The following is a 15,801-nucleotide window of genomic DNA, read 5'->3' on the forward strand; positions in this document are numbered from 1 at the left end:
TATTGGATATGTTCATACACTGACGTATTCCAACGATCGTCTCAGTGAAAACAAATCAAATTTGATTCAGCATTCTAAATATTGAACTATAGCGACCAATGAAATAGAGAAATAAAAAAAAATGATATAATGTGTCGATGATTCGTTAATCACAGTTACTAAATGATAGCCGCGTACAAGTGCATTGGCATCCAGTTGAAATGGGTGAACGCGTTGGCCCACGGCGAGGAAAAGTGCGTAAACGGCGGCGTTTGATTCGATAATAAAAATAAATGAGTGCAACCTCTTACATAACATCACCGTCCCTCACGGTTGAGGGACGGTGATAACATTAACAACATGGCCTCAACAAAACATTATTCAGATTCCCAAAACATTTGAAACACTTACCCGACGTTTCTCTTTCTTTGAAAGCCGAAGCAGTTCTTCTATAAATGCGTAAGAATCTGCGGTATGACGGTATAAGAAGAATGTCCATCCCAATCTGATTAAAATCCGATGTAGGTATGAGGCTCCAATTTTTTTTTATTTTTTTTTTCAATTTGTCGACCAATCGTGCGGCTTACAAAAATAACTGTCTGACTTAGCGCATCCGCCAGACTCATCGTTCCTGGTTATTTCAGAAATCGTAATAGTAGTTTATAAATTAATAATCTAGTTATGTCAAATCAATAGAGGATTCCGAATTTGAGGTGAGTTTTTGTTACTTTTACAAAAACTTAATTTTCTTTTGTGAGCAATCACGATTGATGTATGTAATTCATTTGAGATAATTCGGATTTCAATTTTGATGACCTTGTATTACCACAGCGGCCTTACTCGACCATGTCGCATTCGACGCAATGTAAACCATGCGTACATGTTGTTTCAAATGTATACTGATACAGTCATCACTATCTAACTATTGCATTATGAGTTAAGGTAGCGAGAAGGGAAATTTTCACTTTTTTCTTGATTTTTCAAAAATTGATAAAACGGTTACTTTAGACCTTGATACATCACCCCAGGTTTACAAAAGATCGAAATTGCGAAATAACGTTGCTCAAATTTGTGTTTTCAAACACTAGCAGAAAAGACTACAACTGCCGCTTCGTGGATATTTGCATAGTGTTTATCTTTGGAAGGAATTAAATGATAACATCTTATATGTATACTCTGTTGTTGACGATATTGATATAACGGGTGATAAGCTTCTAGTTGCAAACAATGCGTGTTTATCTAACGTCCATTGTCAGCATTATTGTCAGTCGAGACTTCGTCGGAGAAACATGGTGATACAGTACTCATTTCGCCCAACCTTCCGCTTTTACATCGACCGCTTATCGCTTAATTTCCGACCACGCGGTCTTGTCCGACCGGAAACCGACCGCATTTTAATCGCGTTTTTTTTTTCGCTCGCTCGCTCATTCAAAACATTTACCGCTCGCCCAAACACTGAAAACTGGCACATGGGTGGTCGAAATGGTGGTTTTGATAGTAAAGTGTGAACATACAACTAGTATTAAATATTATTACATTCTGAACGACACTTCAAATCTAATAGCTGTATTACACTTGTATCGTGAAAGCAACTGAACTGAGACCTCTTGTTACGTGTTTTGAGTGCTTGTTCTAGATGTAATATTTTTATTTTTATTTTAATGAGACAGTTACGTGAAAAACGCCTAGGTAACTCCTTTTGACAGAGCAGAGAAACGAGGAAATGTTAGTGATTAATTCCAAAAATAACGATATCGAATCCACATCGGTCCACGTCTGGTAAAATTTGACATTCAATTTTTAAAATTAAGTCACGATCATTGAATGAGCTCGGTCTATACGTACCGCAAAAGTGTTCCCACAAAAAATATTTTCGACTAAAAACGGCCACATGCCCTGAAAAAATCGAACAGAGCTTGACATGTATCAATAATTTATTGGGCTTAAAAGAAAAACGTGTCAAATTTAGTTATAGCCATAACTATTTGGTGGCCAGTCGATGAACAATTCAAAGTCCTTCAGGGCTGAAAATCATCGACGCTACTCTGGTTTACTTTATTTCACAACTTGCAGAGAAAACTGATTCGCGTGAGCTCTAATGTATCTTAGCCTAGTAATTTCTTTTTGAACTAAGGTCAAATTCCATCAGTTTGTCAAAATATATGTTTTTCAGCGAATAATTTTGAAGCCTGTCACAGCACAAACAACTATGTGAATCGACGCCGGTGATTGGATTGTACGACGACCCTTCAATTAGCGTCAAATATGCTTTGTTACAACATCATTGATTGGCTGAGAGTCATCTGATCGGAGCACGAACTGGGTCACAGAACCATATTTGTCCGTATTATCAACAGGACTTTGCAAAATAATCACACCCACATTTTCAATCTTTTTTAGCGCGGAAGTTGCCAACAAATGTAAAAAAAATCGTGAATTTCATGGATTCGAATAAAATAAAGCAAGCGATTGATAAGGATGATTATTAATATTTTCCCCGATGCTCTTCGAATTTTTATTTTTTTTTATTTCAAGGTAAGAAATGGCTAGCTGAAGTTGCATCGTCTTCAATGCGGTTGTTTCACCGCGAACAACTCTAGCTCTGTTTTGGGCATGGTTTAGTTTTACGATGTAAAATAAAATATATATTAAAATAATAATACTTGATTAATTATTTGGGGTTTCAGCCCATAAATTACGGACATGATCTCCATGAATTACGGTCAATGTTTGTTTTCTCTCGGCTGATTGTCACGGTGTTGATCGACGCCCTTCCTAAACTCAGTATGGAGAAACCAACGGGGATCGACATTCCAAACAAACAATCGAAATTATCAACGAAAGACGAGATTTTTCTAGATATTTACAAACATACTGTCATGACAAACATATGTAAAATTAACAAATACACAAAGAGGTGTAATATTAGGTTTTATTTTAGGCTTAGAAATATTTTCTTTCACTCAGCCCATGCATGTAACTGCCATTTAGCTTTAAGGTCCTTCAGCATCGGGGGAAAACAACAATAATTATACAAAACACATTGCGAAGACTCAACAATCAGGAAAGAAACCCCAGACAACCCTGTCGTACTTGTGTTGAAATACATTTTGTATTTCACGTCAGAATATTGTTTAAAATAAAATATTCAGTCCAAGCCAAATCGAGGTCAAAGGGTCAGGTTGCGTGCATATAATTATATATAGTTAAAACAAAAAGTATTTGAACTTTTGTCAGCTGTTCAACATCTATAAAAACCAGAAAGACAATTATAAGACAATGTGAACCTCGGAAATTATTCTGTTAGTCCGAATTTTAAATGCGCGCGAGCGAGCAGGTGGGCAGTGATATTTCGGGGTTTGCGCGTTCGAAAATCAAGCGGAAATTGTCCGGTCGAATTCAACAAGCCGTCGCAAAAGCGAGAGAAAAAGGTGATTGGAAAGCGGAAGCAAGCGGGAGGTTGTGCGAAAGGAGTACTGTAACTTTGCACAACTTTCTTTTAAATCGTTTTATTTTCCAAGTCAATATTCTATTTTACTAATACATTTTATCTCTAACGCAATGGCGAAGAAAAGAAAGAAAGCGTTGACAGACGAGGCAAAGAAAAATCTGCCACTCAGTGTCGCACTCTGACACAGCAATTTTTTTTCAAACATCGGCCATTTTGTTTCACCATGAAAACCGTTTTATTAGATGTCTTATCTGAGACACTTGAAGGATTAGCTTGTTTGTAAACTGTCAGCGTGTACAGTGGGACAGTAATGTTTGTCAGAGGATTATCCCTCGTTGTTCGTTTGCATAACAATGGAAAACCTGAACGTTCCTGGAGTACGGACTCAAATGCCAGCAGTTTTCTTCATTTTTCGCGCTCGAGCTTGAAATTATTCATTATCTGACACTCTTTATGAGTTCTATGATATCAGTGGTTAATATGTTTGGCCATTTTTAGTGTATATTTATAATAATGCAGCAAATCTACAGTGTTTTATTAACCAACACTGTTTTTCGCGTTTTTCTCGAGTTGAAGTTTTGATCGAGAACGACTCATTGGGACCGCCGTCAAATCAAGTGCGTTCGGACTTGGACATTCAAACTCGCGGTTATCGTTCAAAAGATAATGATGGTGCGAAATATGTCTGGGTTTTTAAAGAAAATGCTTTGTCACAGAATAATAGTCTGTTAAAGGTGCCAAGTATGAAATAATTTGGGGACAAAAAAACAAACCTGCATAGAAATCGGAATAATAGGTCTTTTGATTATCGGAGACGCATTTCAATGGACTTGATTACGGACAATGCATAACTTAAATTTCACCAGGAAATTCCGCAGTGTGCTCTCGCAATCGCGTACTTAGTCATTTTTACAAGGTTCGCCATTGTTGATGTCACGTGATAATTATGTAAACAATGTCTGTCCAGTTTGTGCGAACTTGCACCTCTATTCTTAGTCTTTTGATATATATAACCTAAATTACTGTTCTGAACGAGACAACAGACAGAGAATGTTTTATTTAAAAACGTCACAAAACCTTCTCGCTACCTTAATGTATTACGACCAGGCAATGTTTTTGTAAGTCTATGATAAACCTATGGCTTCCATGTCAGTAATTTTCGTATTTGTATTTATCCTTTCGACGACATCCCCTACTCTCGTCTTAACCGTTAAACGGTTTGAGCGCCTGTGAGTAACAGTTAAACAGTTTTGTCTTCATGCCGTGACTGTGATCTTTACGCATAAACAAATAACGTGAAACAATTATTTGACGAGTCATTTTTTTTATCGGATATATTAACTATGTACATTTGCCTTTTCTTTAAGGTGTACAAGAAGGAGGCATTGATACATCTGTTATCAAAAACAATGTCCAAGCCATCCTGGAGTTGGTTAAATCACTAATCTACCGATGTATAATTGAGGAACCTTGTTCTGTTATCATAGTTTATCATGTGGTTTCATTAATGAAAGTTCAGGTAAGGTCTCCACGTGCACTCAACATTAAAATCATAGTTTGCATTATTTGTGTTATAAATTGTAGAAGTTCATGTTGAATGGTCAATGCAATGTGGTTTAAAAGTGGCTTAGCCACTAATCATTTCATATTTTATTATAAAATGCGAATATTTTCAATGTAGAATATTTGTGAACATATTCCCCCACCACTACATGTGTACAGAGCTGCGTTCATTAAGTTATTAAGTTATTTGGGTAATTCATTATAAAAGTGTTCATTCAAAATTTCAGTGTACATGTTTTATTAGATTTTTTTTTCAAAATCAGGAAATAATTAGATTTGGAGTCCTAACTTGTACACGTTTACCTTCAAATGATAATTTCTGTGACCTTTTTTTTGGTAGGGGTGAAAAACCAGATGACAGCCGAAAAAAGGCAGGCGTAAGATACAACAAAGTGCGTTCAAAGAATTTTTCTAGCATGTTGGGGGACTACGCTGTTTTACCTGATGTTACAGTCCTTGCACTGACCACAACAGTTTCAAAGTCTTTACAATCCCAGTTGAAAGACAGCCTCATTACATTATTTCAGATTGCAAGACTATAAACATTTGCCCAAATAAGGAACATTGGATTGTCAGTCGTAAAGACTCCTGGGGATAGTGCATCCATATTTTATTGGTTGGTTGACAAACTAAGAGAAGAGAATGATACTTTCCAACAGACAATTACTTATTGTTCATTAGCTCTTTATCATTATTTCAAAGAGGAGTATTTCCAGTCAGTTTTTTTATATGTGAATGTACTATTTTGAAACTGGCAGTATTGTACAAGAATCGCATTCAAAAGAAATAGCTGAAGTGTCCAACTAAAGTTTGAGACTAAAATTTTGCCACACAGCCTTTGGTATGGGCAATTTTATCAAAACAACTCATGTACTCCATTTAGATCCCTCGTTTTCAATATTGTAAGTCATAATACAAGGGTCGGGTTGAGTTGGTAGAGATGATGAACCATCTCAGCAGTCTTGTTTTATCATGTAAATTAAAAATATATATAATAAATGTAACAGTATGTAGGAGGATTAATTTATTTGACGATTTTGCATCAAATAAAGACATCAGTGACATGAAGAACAATAAACCACATCATCTAAATAAGTGACATCTTGGTATATTAAGCCATTAATTTATTTTCCAGCTGTTTTCATAAGCATAAAAAACAATTGACAGAACAAGGTTTATTTAAGTATCAATAAATATTTATCTCTCAAAGAAAATATGTCTGTCTATCACTAATTTACTGAAAATAAGTATTTGGCAGCTATTCATCACAGTTTTAGAATTTTATTATTTGTTGTTGCTAAGTCAACAGGGATATGTGGCTACCTACTATTAGTTAATTGTGATGGTACTGTTTATCAAAATAGAAAAACTATTCCAAAATGCCTGTTGAGAATCGTAGTTAAATAACAAATTGATGGATACTAAATATATATGGTGGATCTTTTATTTGTGTGACCAAAGATATAAACTAAGACATTTTGCATCAAAAATACTGACTAAAAAATAGATGAAATCAATTCTGATCAGACATAGACAAGAACAATGAAGTCAGGAATTATAAAAAAAAACAGAACTGGTATGAATAAAAATTATAGTACAGCATCATGTCTGAAAAAATACTAATTGACATGTTAAATTAATCCATGTGCTGCATTAATCTCATAACGTAAGTTGTATGAAATTTGCATTACAAGAGTTGGCGAAAAAAGTACACTGTGCTTACAGCCTCTCAGCTGAGATAGCTGAGCTGTTAGCAATGCACATCAATAAATACAATATAGGTGAAAAAAAAATTGGAGCCTCATACCTACATCAGATTTTGTCCATCCCAACTTTATCTCATTGATTTTATGGACCTTCGGATCGTTTGGAAACACTTAAATTCTCACACTATTACTGTACGTCCTCTTAAGTCTGCCAAAAATACAACGTTTCAAAAAAGCAGCCTCGTTAAATGTATTATAAAAGTGTAGGCAAGAGTGTGACTTCATTTCATATTTTGGCGTTTAGTGGCACCCTTTTACTTCGGCTAGAGTCGAAAATCCGGAAACAGTCGACTGTTTCAGTATCGGTGGGCTTGGCTACAACACGAGAAATATTTACTCGAACACGAGTAATCATTTTCAACCAAAAAATTAATAACTGTCTCTTTCAGTGGAACACAAATGGGAAATGTGTGTGTGGGGGTATTTCCAAGGCACTTTAAAGGTCATATATACAAGATACATATAGTATCAAGGCAAGGACGCCGCCTAGGAAAACACCACAAGATATATCGATAAACGTTTATATTGGCCTATTTATATGATCATATATAAGCTATATACGCTGTTTGTTATGTTCGATATTACCAAGTAGTCGATGTGGGCGGTATTCATAATACAAAGTATGTCATTTCGATTTGCATTTCATGGCGCAGTGAGTGTGGCGTAGGTAGTGCGTTTGCCTTCAGTGACGAGGCGATTGCCGTGTTCATGAATTCTGGTCCTATGTTTTATGTTGTAATAAGTATATAATTGTTTGAAAACAACCGATATGCATTTATAGTTAAAGATATGAAGATTGTAAGTGATATATGTAGTTTGAATCACATGAATTCGCAACCAACACACGTCATTATACAAACGTTTTTGTGACAAAATAAAAGCCAGAAATTTGTTCAAACTTGATAAATACGTACACGCTCAAGCGCCCTATACCTGGAAAGGGGAGGTGACTCATAACCTGTAAGTGTGATTGTACAAATGCGGACGATTTTGAAATATTGGTAGTTTGTGCTAAATCTTCTTTTTCTTTAAATAAGACACTTCAATCTTATATAGATTTTGATACAAAACTATAAACTGTAACCGTGGTAACAACATTATTTTTCTTCTGTTATATTGAGCTACTGCACCTTGCACTATAAGTCTTAGAAAATGGAGGTCTATGATCACAGTCCATTCATTGATGGATAACAATTTAATTATTCTAAATTTAATTATTCTAAATTGTTCCAAAAGATGAATCTGTTTTGGAATACAACACACTAAAAATGTGATATGATGATTATGTGATTGTACTTTTGAATTAGTGAGTTGTATTGGCCGGAAAAACTACCATATTCGAGAGGAAATCACGTCTGTGTTTTATTTGAAATCAATAAAGTTGGCAGATCCACGTTCGCATTTACTCTCTTATTTTTTTGTAAACCATTAAGCAAGTTTTCTATTAGATTGGCAAAGTCGGACTTCTTTTTTGTTTTACAAAATGAAATAATTAATTGTTCTTTTAGTCTCTTTAGCGTGATCGCGAAAACTAACCTGACCGCTAAAGAAATCCCGACTGGACGCATCTGCGGGCATTTGACTGCTATTAATTATCTATGATGTCATTGATTATTGACGAGTGGGTGTGTGTGTAAAATTAAACATGACATTTTAAAGGTTGACTCGATTCGATCGCAGAGATGGATACTTTCATGCATGTTTACTGAAAACAAGTCGATTTAAATGTCCAATGTAGATAAGTAGTCTTTCAAAATCGCCGGGACCTCAGAAGTGAAAGGTCACGTACATTAAGATAGATAAGATATGCAGTATATAGCTGCACTATAATTCGTTGTTAATGCTAGTCAACAACTTTTAATTAGCATAATCACCAGAGTGATTCCGCTTCGGTTTTCACTCCAACGCAGGGGATCGCCTGCAGATGCGTCCAGTCGGGATTTCTTTCCCTGTCACGCCAGTTTTCGCTAGTTTTCGTTAAAAAGGCTAAATTGACAATTAATAATGTTTTTTTTTTGTAAAACAAAAAAGTAGTCCCGACTTTGCCAGTCTATTTTCCTATGTTCAAGAGGCAACAACTTAGTACAAGCTTATTATGATATCGTTAATGAAACAAAAATCAACGTTAACGGCACCACCATTAAAACCACTGTTTAAAATCAGTCAATTTTCTATTTCTACAAATTTCTATCATATTGTTTTGCCACAAAGGAAATTGGCGCAAATTACACAAACCAGCGGTGTAAACGTATAACAAACATAACAAGTAGTTTAACTTACAAAAGTAGCTATGGCGACCGTGTTACACAGTCTTTGTTTTGTCCTTTTCGACGTCTCGTTTTGTGTTTTTTTTTCAAAAATTGAGTCCTTATCTTGAGTTGTGCCACCGATAAGTAAAATACGATCAGACGTCGCATGGTAAACCACAGTTAAGACACTTCATCCACGAACAGACTGGCAGAGCACTGCCCAAGGAGTCATTGACATCACTCGAGGAACCACTGCTGCATTATACTGGCCGCCACGCAAATCATAGCTACCGTGGTGGCAGATATATATTCGTAGAACACAGTATTAGTGATAATGAGTGGGTTGAATGCGCAGATCCTGCCATGCACACTACTTATACCATCACATGTGTGGCGTATACGACTACTCACGCTGCTGTTTTGAAAAAAAAAAGTCAGTTTCCGGCTTTGATGGCAGTACCCCTTTAAGATATTGTAAAAATGGTTCAGAAATTATACTCGTATTTTGTTGTTGAGGGCGTATTCACAAATCACAAACTTCATATCTGAATTTCAAAGTAAAATCTTAATTACAAATGCAGATCTTCACTTCAAACTTCATTTCTTAACTTAAAAAATTCACATTTAATTTTACCGTTAATTACGCTCCATATGTTGTGGTAAGAAATATGTATATGATGTATTCGTATGGAACGCCATGACTGTTTGATCCTACTTATTGTCACTACGTGATAGGCATCGAAATTACTTGATAGGCATTCACCATTACATGATAGGCATACGCCATTACATGATCGGCAATCACTATTACATGATAGGCATTCACCATTACATGATCGGCATTCACAATTACATGATAGGCATTCACAATTACGAGATAGGCATTCACCATTACATGATATGCATTCACCATTACATAATAGGCATTCACCATTACACGATATGCATTCACCATTACACGATCGGCAACCACTATTACATGATAGGCATTTACCATTACATGATCGGCAATCATTATTACATAATAGGCATTCACCATTACATTATAGACATTCACCATTACATGGTAGGCATTCACCATTACATGATAGGCATTCACCATTACATGATAGGCATTCACCATTACATGATAGGCATTCACAATTAAATGATAAGCATTCACAATTATATGATGGCCATTCACCATTACATGATATGCATTCACCATTACATGATAGGCATTCACCATTACATGATAGACATTCACAATTATATGATTGGCATTCACAATTACATAATAGGTATACGCCATAACGTGATAGGCATTCACCATTACATGATAGGCATTCACCATTACATGATAGGCATACGCCAATACATGATAGGCAGTTGCAATTACATTATAGGCATTCACCATTACGTGATAAGCATTCACAATTATATGATGGGCATTCACAATTACATGATGGGCATTCACAATTATATGATAGGCATTCACCATTACATGATAGGCATTCACAAATACATGATAGGCATTCGCCATTACATGACAGACAATCACCATTACATGATAGGCATTTGCAATTACATGATAGGCATTCGCCATTACATGATGGGCATTCACCATTACATGATAGGTATTCACCATTACATGATAGGCATACGCAATACACGATAGGCATTTGCAATTACATGATAGGCATTCGCCATTACATGATGGGCATTCACCATTACATGATAGGTATTCACCATTACATGATAGGCATTCACAATTACGTGATAAGCATTCACAATTATATGATGGGCATTCACAACTACATGTTAGGCATTCACCATTACATGATAGGCATTCGCCATTACATGATAGGCATTCGCCATTACATGTTAGGCATTCACCATTACATGATAGGCATTCGCATTACATGATAGGCATTCGCCACAAGGGTCATCCCAGTTGTCCGAAGGTCCACGAAACAGGCGGTCCACGAGACCGAAATTGCAAAAGAAAAGTCTACAGTTTGAGAATACGTGAATACATTTCTTGACAATATGGAATATATATCCATAATATATACATACGGCGTCTGAATTAAACAAACACAAATTTTTTAACGAAAATATCGCCCTGAAAATAAATGTCCCCCTGTATTTGGAACAATGTGGCAGTCAACCTTCAAATACCAATATTTACTCTGCTTTGCAAATAACGCCAAATATCGTCTAGAATATTTACTTCCCACATGTATTATTATGTTTATTAATAACTTGTGTTCAATTGAGTGTGACAAATATTAATTGTTTGAAAAGCCATTAATGAATTAGTTGAATTTTAACATGCGGCATGTGTTGAATAAAATTGTAGTGCAATGAACACAATAAAGCTGTCATTAGAGTAATTAGTTTCATTGGCAGTTTCGAAACTGAATACAGATTATACTCATAATGCAGATGACATTTATCATTAAAAAACACGATGAATAACGGCTTGGCATGTGGGAGTACATATCAGTAAAAACAACAATTTGTAATTATACTTTTATATTTTAGGTATCGCTAATGCTAAGCCTTGTACCGGTAATTTTTGAAATAAATTTAAACATTTCTATTTCAGCCAGCATAACGAAACTATATACTGTTTATGATACGCATTCAGCCGATTACATCATTATTATGAAGAAACAAAATTTCTATTATATTTATTTTGGGTATTTATTCATAGAGCAACATATATAATTATACATTATGACAATGACAGCCAATCAGATTCTTACATTACAGGTAGACATATTCTTATGTCGACCTGATAACATAATCGTATGTCTACCTCCATCCGGGTGCCTTCCTCCCTGAATTTAACTGATTTAAGCATGCCCGATAACTTGTCAAGGAAACGCAATCCGCGGCAATATTTATGCAATGGTTAGTTTGTCAGGTTTGCGTTCACTATTTGACTCTCTTCTGGAGAGAAAACTGGCATTTTGTAGCGATTCCGCCTGATTTTTAGTCACGCGTGAGTTTCGCTAGCGTTCTCACCTACGCGCTTTGAGATATTCGATCTGCGATTGCGTAGTTCGGCTACCTAAAGAATCTGAGAGTCGTGGATTTTGTTTTAATTTTAATTTTCTTACGTATTTTGTTTGTTTTGACAGAATACTTATTATGTACAGTGTATTTGTTGAAAGAGAGTGGTGTTGACATAAACCTATACTCAAGCAGTGTGCAGCAGGGAATTAATACTGAACATAAACAGAAGTATCCCGATGTTGCATCAGTAAGCAATAGCTGTAGACACAAGTATCTCGTTGCTGTGACAGTTAACACCAGGGTCATACATGGGTACACGGGGTCTCAACAATAAACACTAGGAGAAGACGAAAGAATCGTGCAGCAACGTGTCAGTCAACGCTAGGAGTAGACAAGAGTATCTCGATGTAGCATAAGTCAAACTCGTGGTAGCCATGTATCCCGTGGCCGTAAAAGTCAACCCTAAAAGTATACATGAGTACCCGAGATGAAAGGAGAAGCTATTGGTTGTACTAGCGATGTAACATACATACATAACAATACCTGATTTTGTCATTACATTATTGGTAAAAGTAACTTTTTCGGGTGGTTATCAGTTGATTTTGTTGAAATGCTATAATTGCGTCAATGGTTAATTATTCCATTACCACTAACAATAATTATATTAACTGCTAGTGTCAAAGAATAGTCATGAACCATATATACATATATATTTGAAAACGCGTATAATATTTGACAAAAAATACAGTAACACAATATAAATTCATTGTACTTTTCAACATTACATGAATATGATAGACGACATTAATGTTTAGTTGAAGTCATCATTGTCTGTTCCAACTAAAATTTTGATATCCGGGACTGGAGGGCGTTCAATGATTAAGCGTATGTTTGGCAGCTGGAGATGATTGGACAAATCTGCTTATATACTGTAAACACACTAATTGTTCGCTGGTCTTTGATTTCGTTATTTATTAATAACGTTATTTATTAGTAAAATCCGCTAAATTAAATTTACGTGAACATGTAAAATATCAATAGAACTCATTGTTTCTCTGGCATGTCCGTGGAGCATTAAAACAGTTAAAATAAATAGTTTTACAGTTTACTGTAATTGACAACAACAACAAATTGCATTGCTGGCTTTAACACCATACTTAATTTTCATTATTATATTACTTATTAAACAACATATTTACGGGCGACCGTATACCCATAAGTAGAATGTTGTTTTTTTGTTTTGTTTTTGAAATGCTGGCATCAAATAAATCAAAATAAATCAAATAGAAGTGTTTATTTTCCGCTGAACCTCGATTATAAAATGACATTTGAAAATGCAAGCAAACTAAGAAATGTCAAATCTCGCACTGCTATACAGTATCTGTCCGAATCACTTAAGATCCGACGCCGATACTCCAATATCCTTCAACTACAGCTAATTGGTAGCTACCATGACAACGGATGCAGAAATCGTGTCTTCAAACTGTCGCGGTTGGTTTGTTCTGGAAATATGAGGAGGGAATCGTTTAGAGCGTCTGATGTGAACAGAGTGGCGTCATTCTCGTGCTGAGTGAGGATGGGACACACACCACGATGAAAATACGACTCGCAAAACGAGGCGATCTGGCGGGATTTCGCTATTGTATACGTGCTACTTATTTTTTTGTTTATACGAGTATAGGCTTGCAGAGCTCATTGGTCTCTGGGTAAGTGCAATTGGATGTCTACAATCTATAGCACAGGTACATTCATATTATCATTATCGTTATATGCAGTGCCACGCGAACACGACTGTCGATTATATTTTACTTGAAAAAAATCCTACCTGGAAGTGGTGGCAGCTGATTGATTAGTATCATTCCAAAATTAATTCCATTACGTATTATGAATATCCGGTGTTATTCATCTTGTTTCAAGGCATGTAATAATACAATTATTGTTTTACCGCTATTCGTACGGTCGACCACAATAATGTGAATAGCAATCGCTCATACCAACTGCATGCTTGAATCGCAGTTGTTTTACCATTCTCTTCACCGCGGAAAAATCAACAGATGGTGCTGTGAATTTGTTATTCTCTAAAAACCAAAGTGTTTTGTGGTGAATTTCAACACGGATCGTCCGTCACTCGATATTTCACCAGTGTTCGCTAAGCTTTTAGAGATATCATTTTACTGAGTGCCGCTAAATAATTGAACGACGTAGCTAAAATCAATCAATCAAATTTGTTTATATTGTTTTCATACTCCCGATAATTAGATTTGATAACAATTTGATAAAAATTACTTATTCATTGACATATGCCAACGGAAATACGGAAAGAATAATATATCTTCAGTGAAGCGAATACTTCTTCCTAGTACGGAATTAATGCTATGGTTACAGGATTACTCTTGGTAATCGCCGACAATTTGGCAGTATAATGTGTCCCCAACAGATGGTTCATTCGTAATTATGGGGAGTTGTTTCAGTTGAAAAAATAACAATTGAAACATGCATACATTTGACATGACTTTTAAAAAATGTGACGTCCTGAAAAAATCTCAAGATTGCGTCAAATGTACAAGGTAAAGAGATTCGAGCTACGTTGTTTTACAATTTTTTTTTATAATTTTCCTAAATCTGTGAGACCTTTGAAAGAGAAAATGAATACACGCGAGGTATCGTATTAGGATGTACTGGATATACATCATTATCACCGGTTATTATTATAGGTATAACTAGTGCAAACGGCGTTATAGCGTAGCCCGCGGCCCTCTTTGCAAAATAACAATAATGTGTATGGCAGCGTCACTGTGCGCTAATTGTAAAATAACCAATTATGATACGTGTCTCTGTAATACAGGACATGTCTGTGTGACAACATTTCATCCAATCCTGATAAGACCGACACCGTCATACAACCACCAGAAAGGTACGTATGTTGTTTTTATAACACTACATCACTTAAATTTTAACAGATTCGAAACCTGGTAAGTTCATGGCATTATCGTTGGCGGGAAATTCAGCTGTAAATGTTCAATGTGGCTGTTGGTTGATATGTGTGTATTCTCACGCACACGATTATTATTATTATTATTTATTTATTTTTATTCTTATTCTTATTATTACTATTATTATTAGCATTATTATTATTAGCATTATTTTTAGCATTATTATTATCATTATTATTATTGATTTTAATTGCAGGTCAAGCCAATACACTTAAACAGAGAAATCTAAAATTGATTTAAAATCACAAATTACACAGAATATTTCAAATATATCCGTTTTCGACACATGCATCGGATGCATGATTAAAAAATATCACTGTCAACAAATAACAGCATTCGTTACAACAGCATCCCAGTGATGCTACAGACTAATTTGCAAATGAGCCAACAATTGGTACGTACAATTATTTCAAAGGACCAGATGTAGGTAGGGCGGAATCAAAAAAATCACAAAATCAAAATCAAAGTAAAATAATAAAATAAAAGGGCATTAGTAACAAAAGTAATAAAAAATAAAATTAAAATAAGTTTATAGCCAAAATAATTAAAGCCCGTACACTACATCAGGATTTAATCAGATTGACCTGAATGATAGTGTGGATGTTATTTGATACGCTTAGAAAAGAGGATGCAGGGAACCTGTTGCGTGCATTATGGCGTTAACTGTTTTCGTATTTCAATGTGAACTAAATGATGATGTGTGATGTTAAAAGCCATAAATAATTTGACCGTGAATTTGCATAAACTGTTTTGAAGAAAAAAAAAAATATATGTCTCAATGTTTATTGCTTCAGTTG

General features: G+C 35.3%; 1 protein-coding gene across 1 annotated transcript in view; it reads left to right on the forward strand.

Annotated features, from left to right (window-relative positions):
• The window catches only part of LOC100367377 (glycine receptor subunit alpha-2-like), a 41,948-nt gene that overhangs the window by 13,561 nt on the left and 12,586 nt on the right, over positions 1-15,801 (forward strand). The window contains exons 2-4 of the mRNA XM_006819647.2: positions 11,535-11,561; positions 12,137-12,281; positions 14,857-14,925. Of these exons, the coding sequence (XP_006819710.2) occupies positions 11,535-11,561; positions 12,137-12,281; positions 14,857-14,925 (241 nt within the window). The remainder of the gene's footprint in view (positions 1-11,534; positions 11,562-12,136; positions 12,282-14,856; positions 14,926-15,801) is intronic.

Source organism: Saccoglossus kowalevskii, chromosome 4 (genome assembly GCF_978046115.1).
Source record: "Saccoglossus kowalevskii chromosome 4, keSacKowa6.1, whole genome shotgun sequence".
NCBI classification, from domain to species: Eukaryota; Metazoa; Hemichordata; class Enteropneusta; family Harrimaniidae; genus Saccoglossus; species Saccoglossus kowalevskii.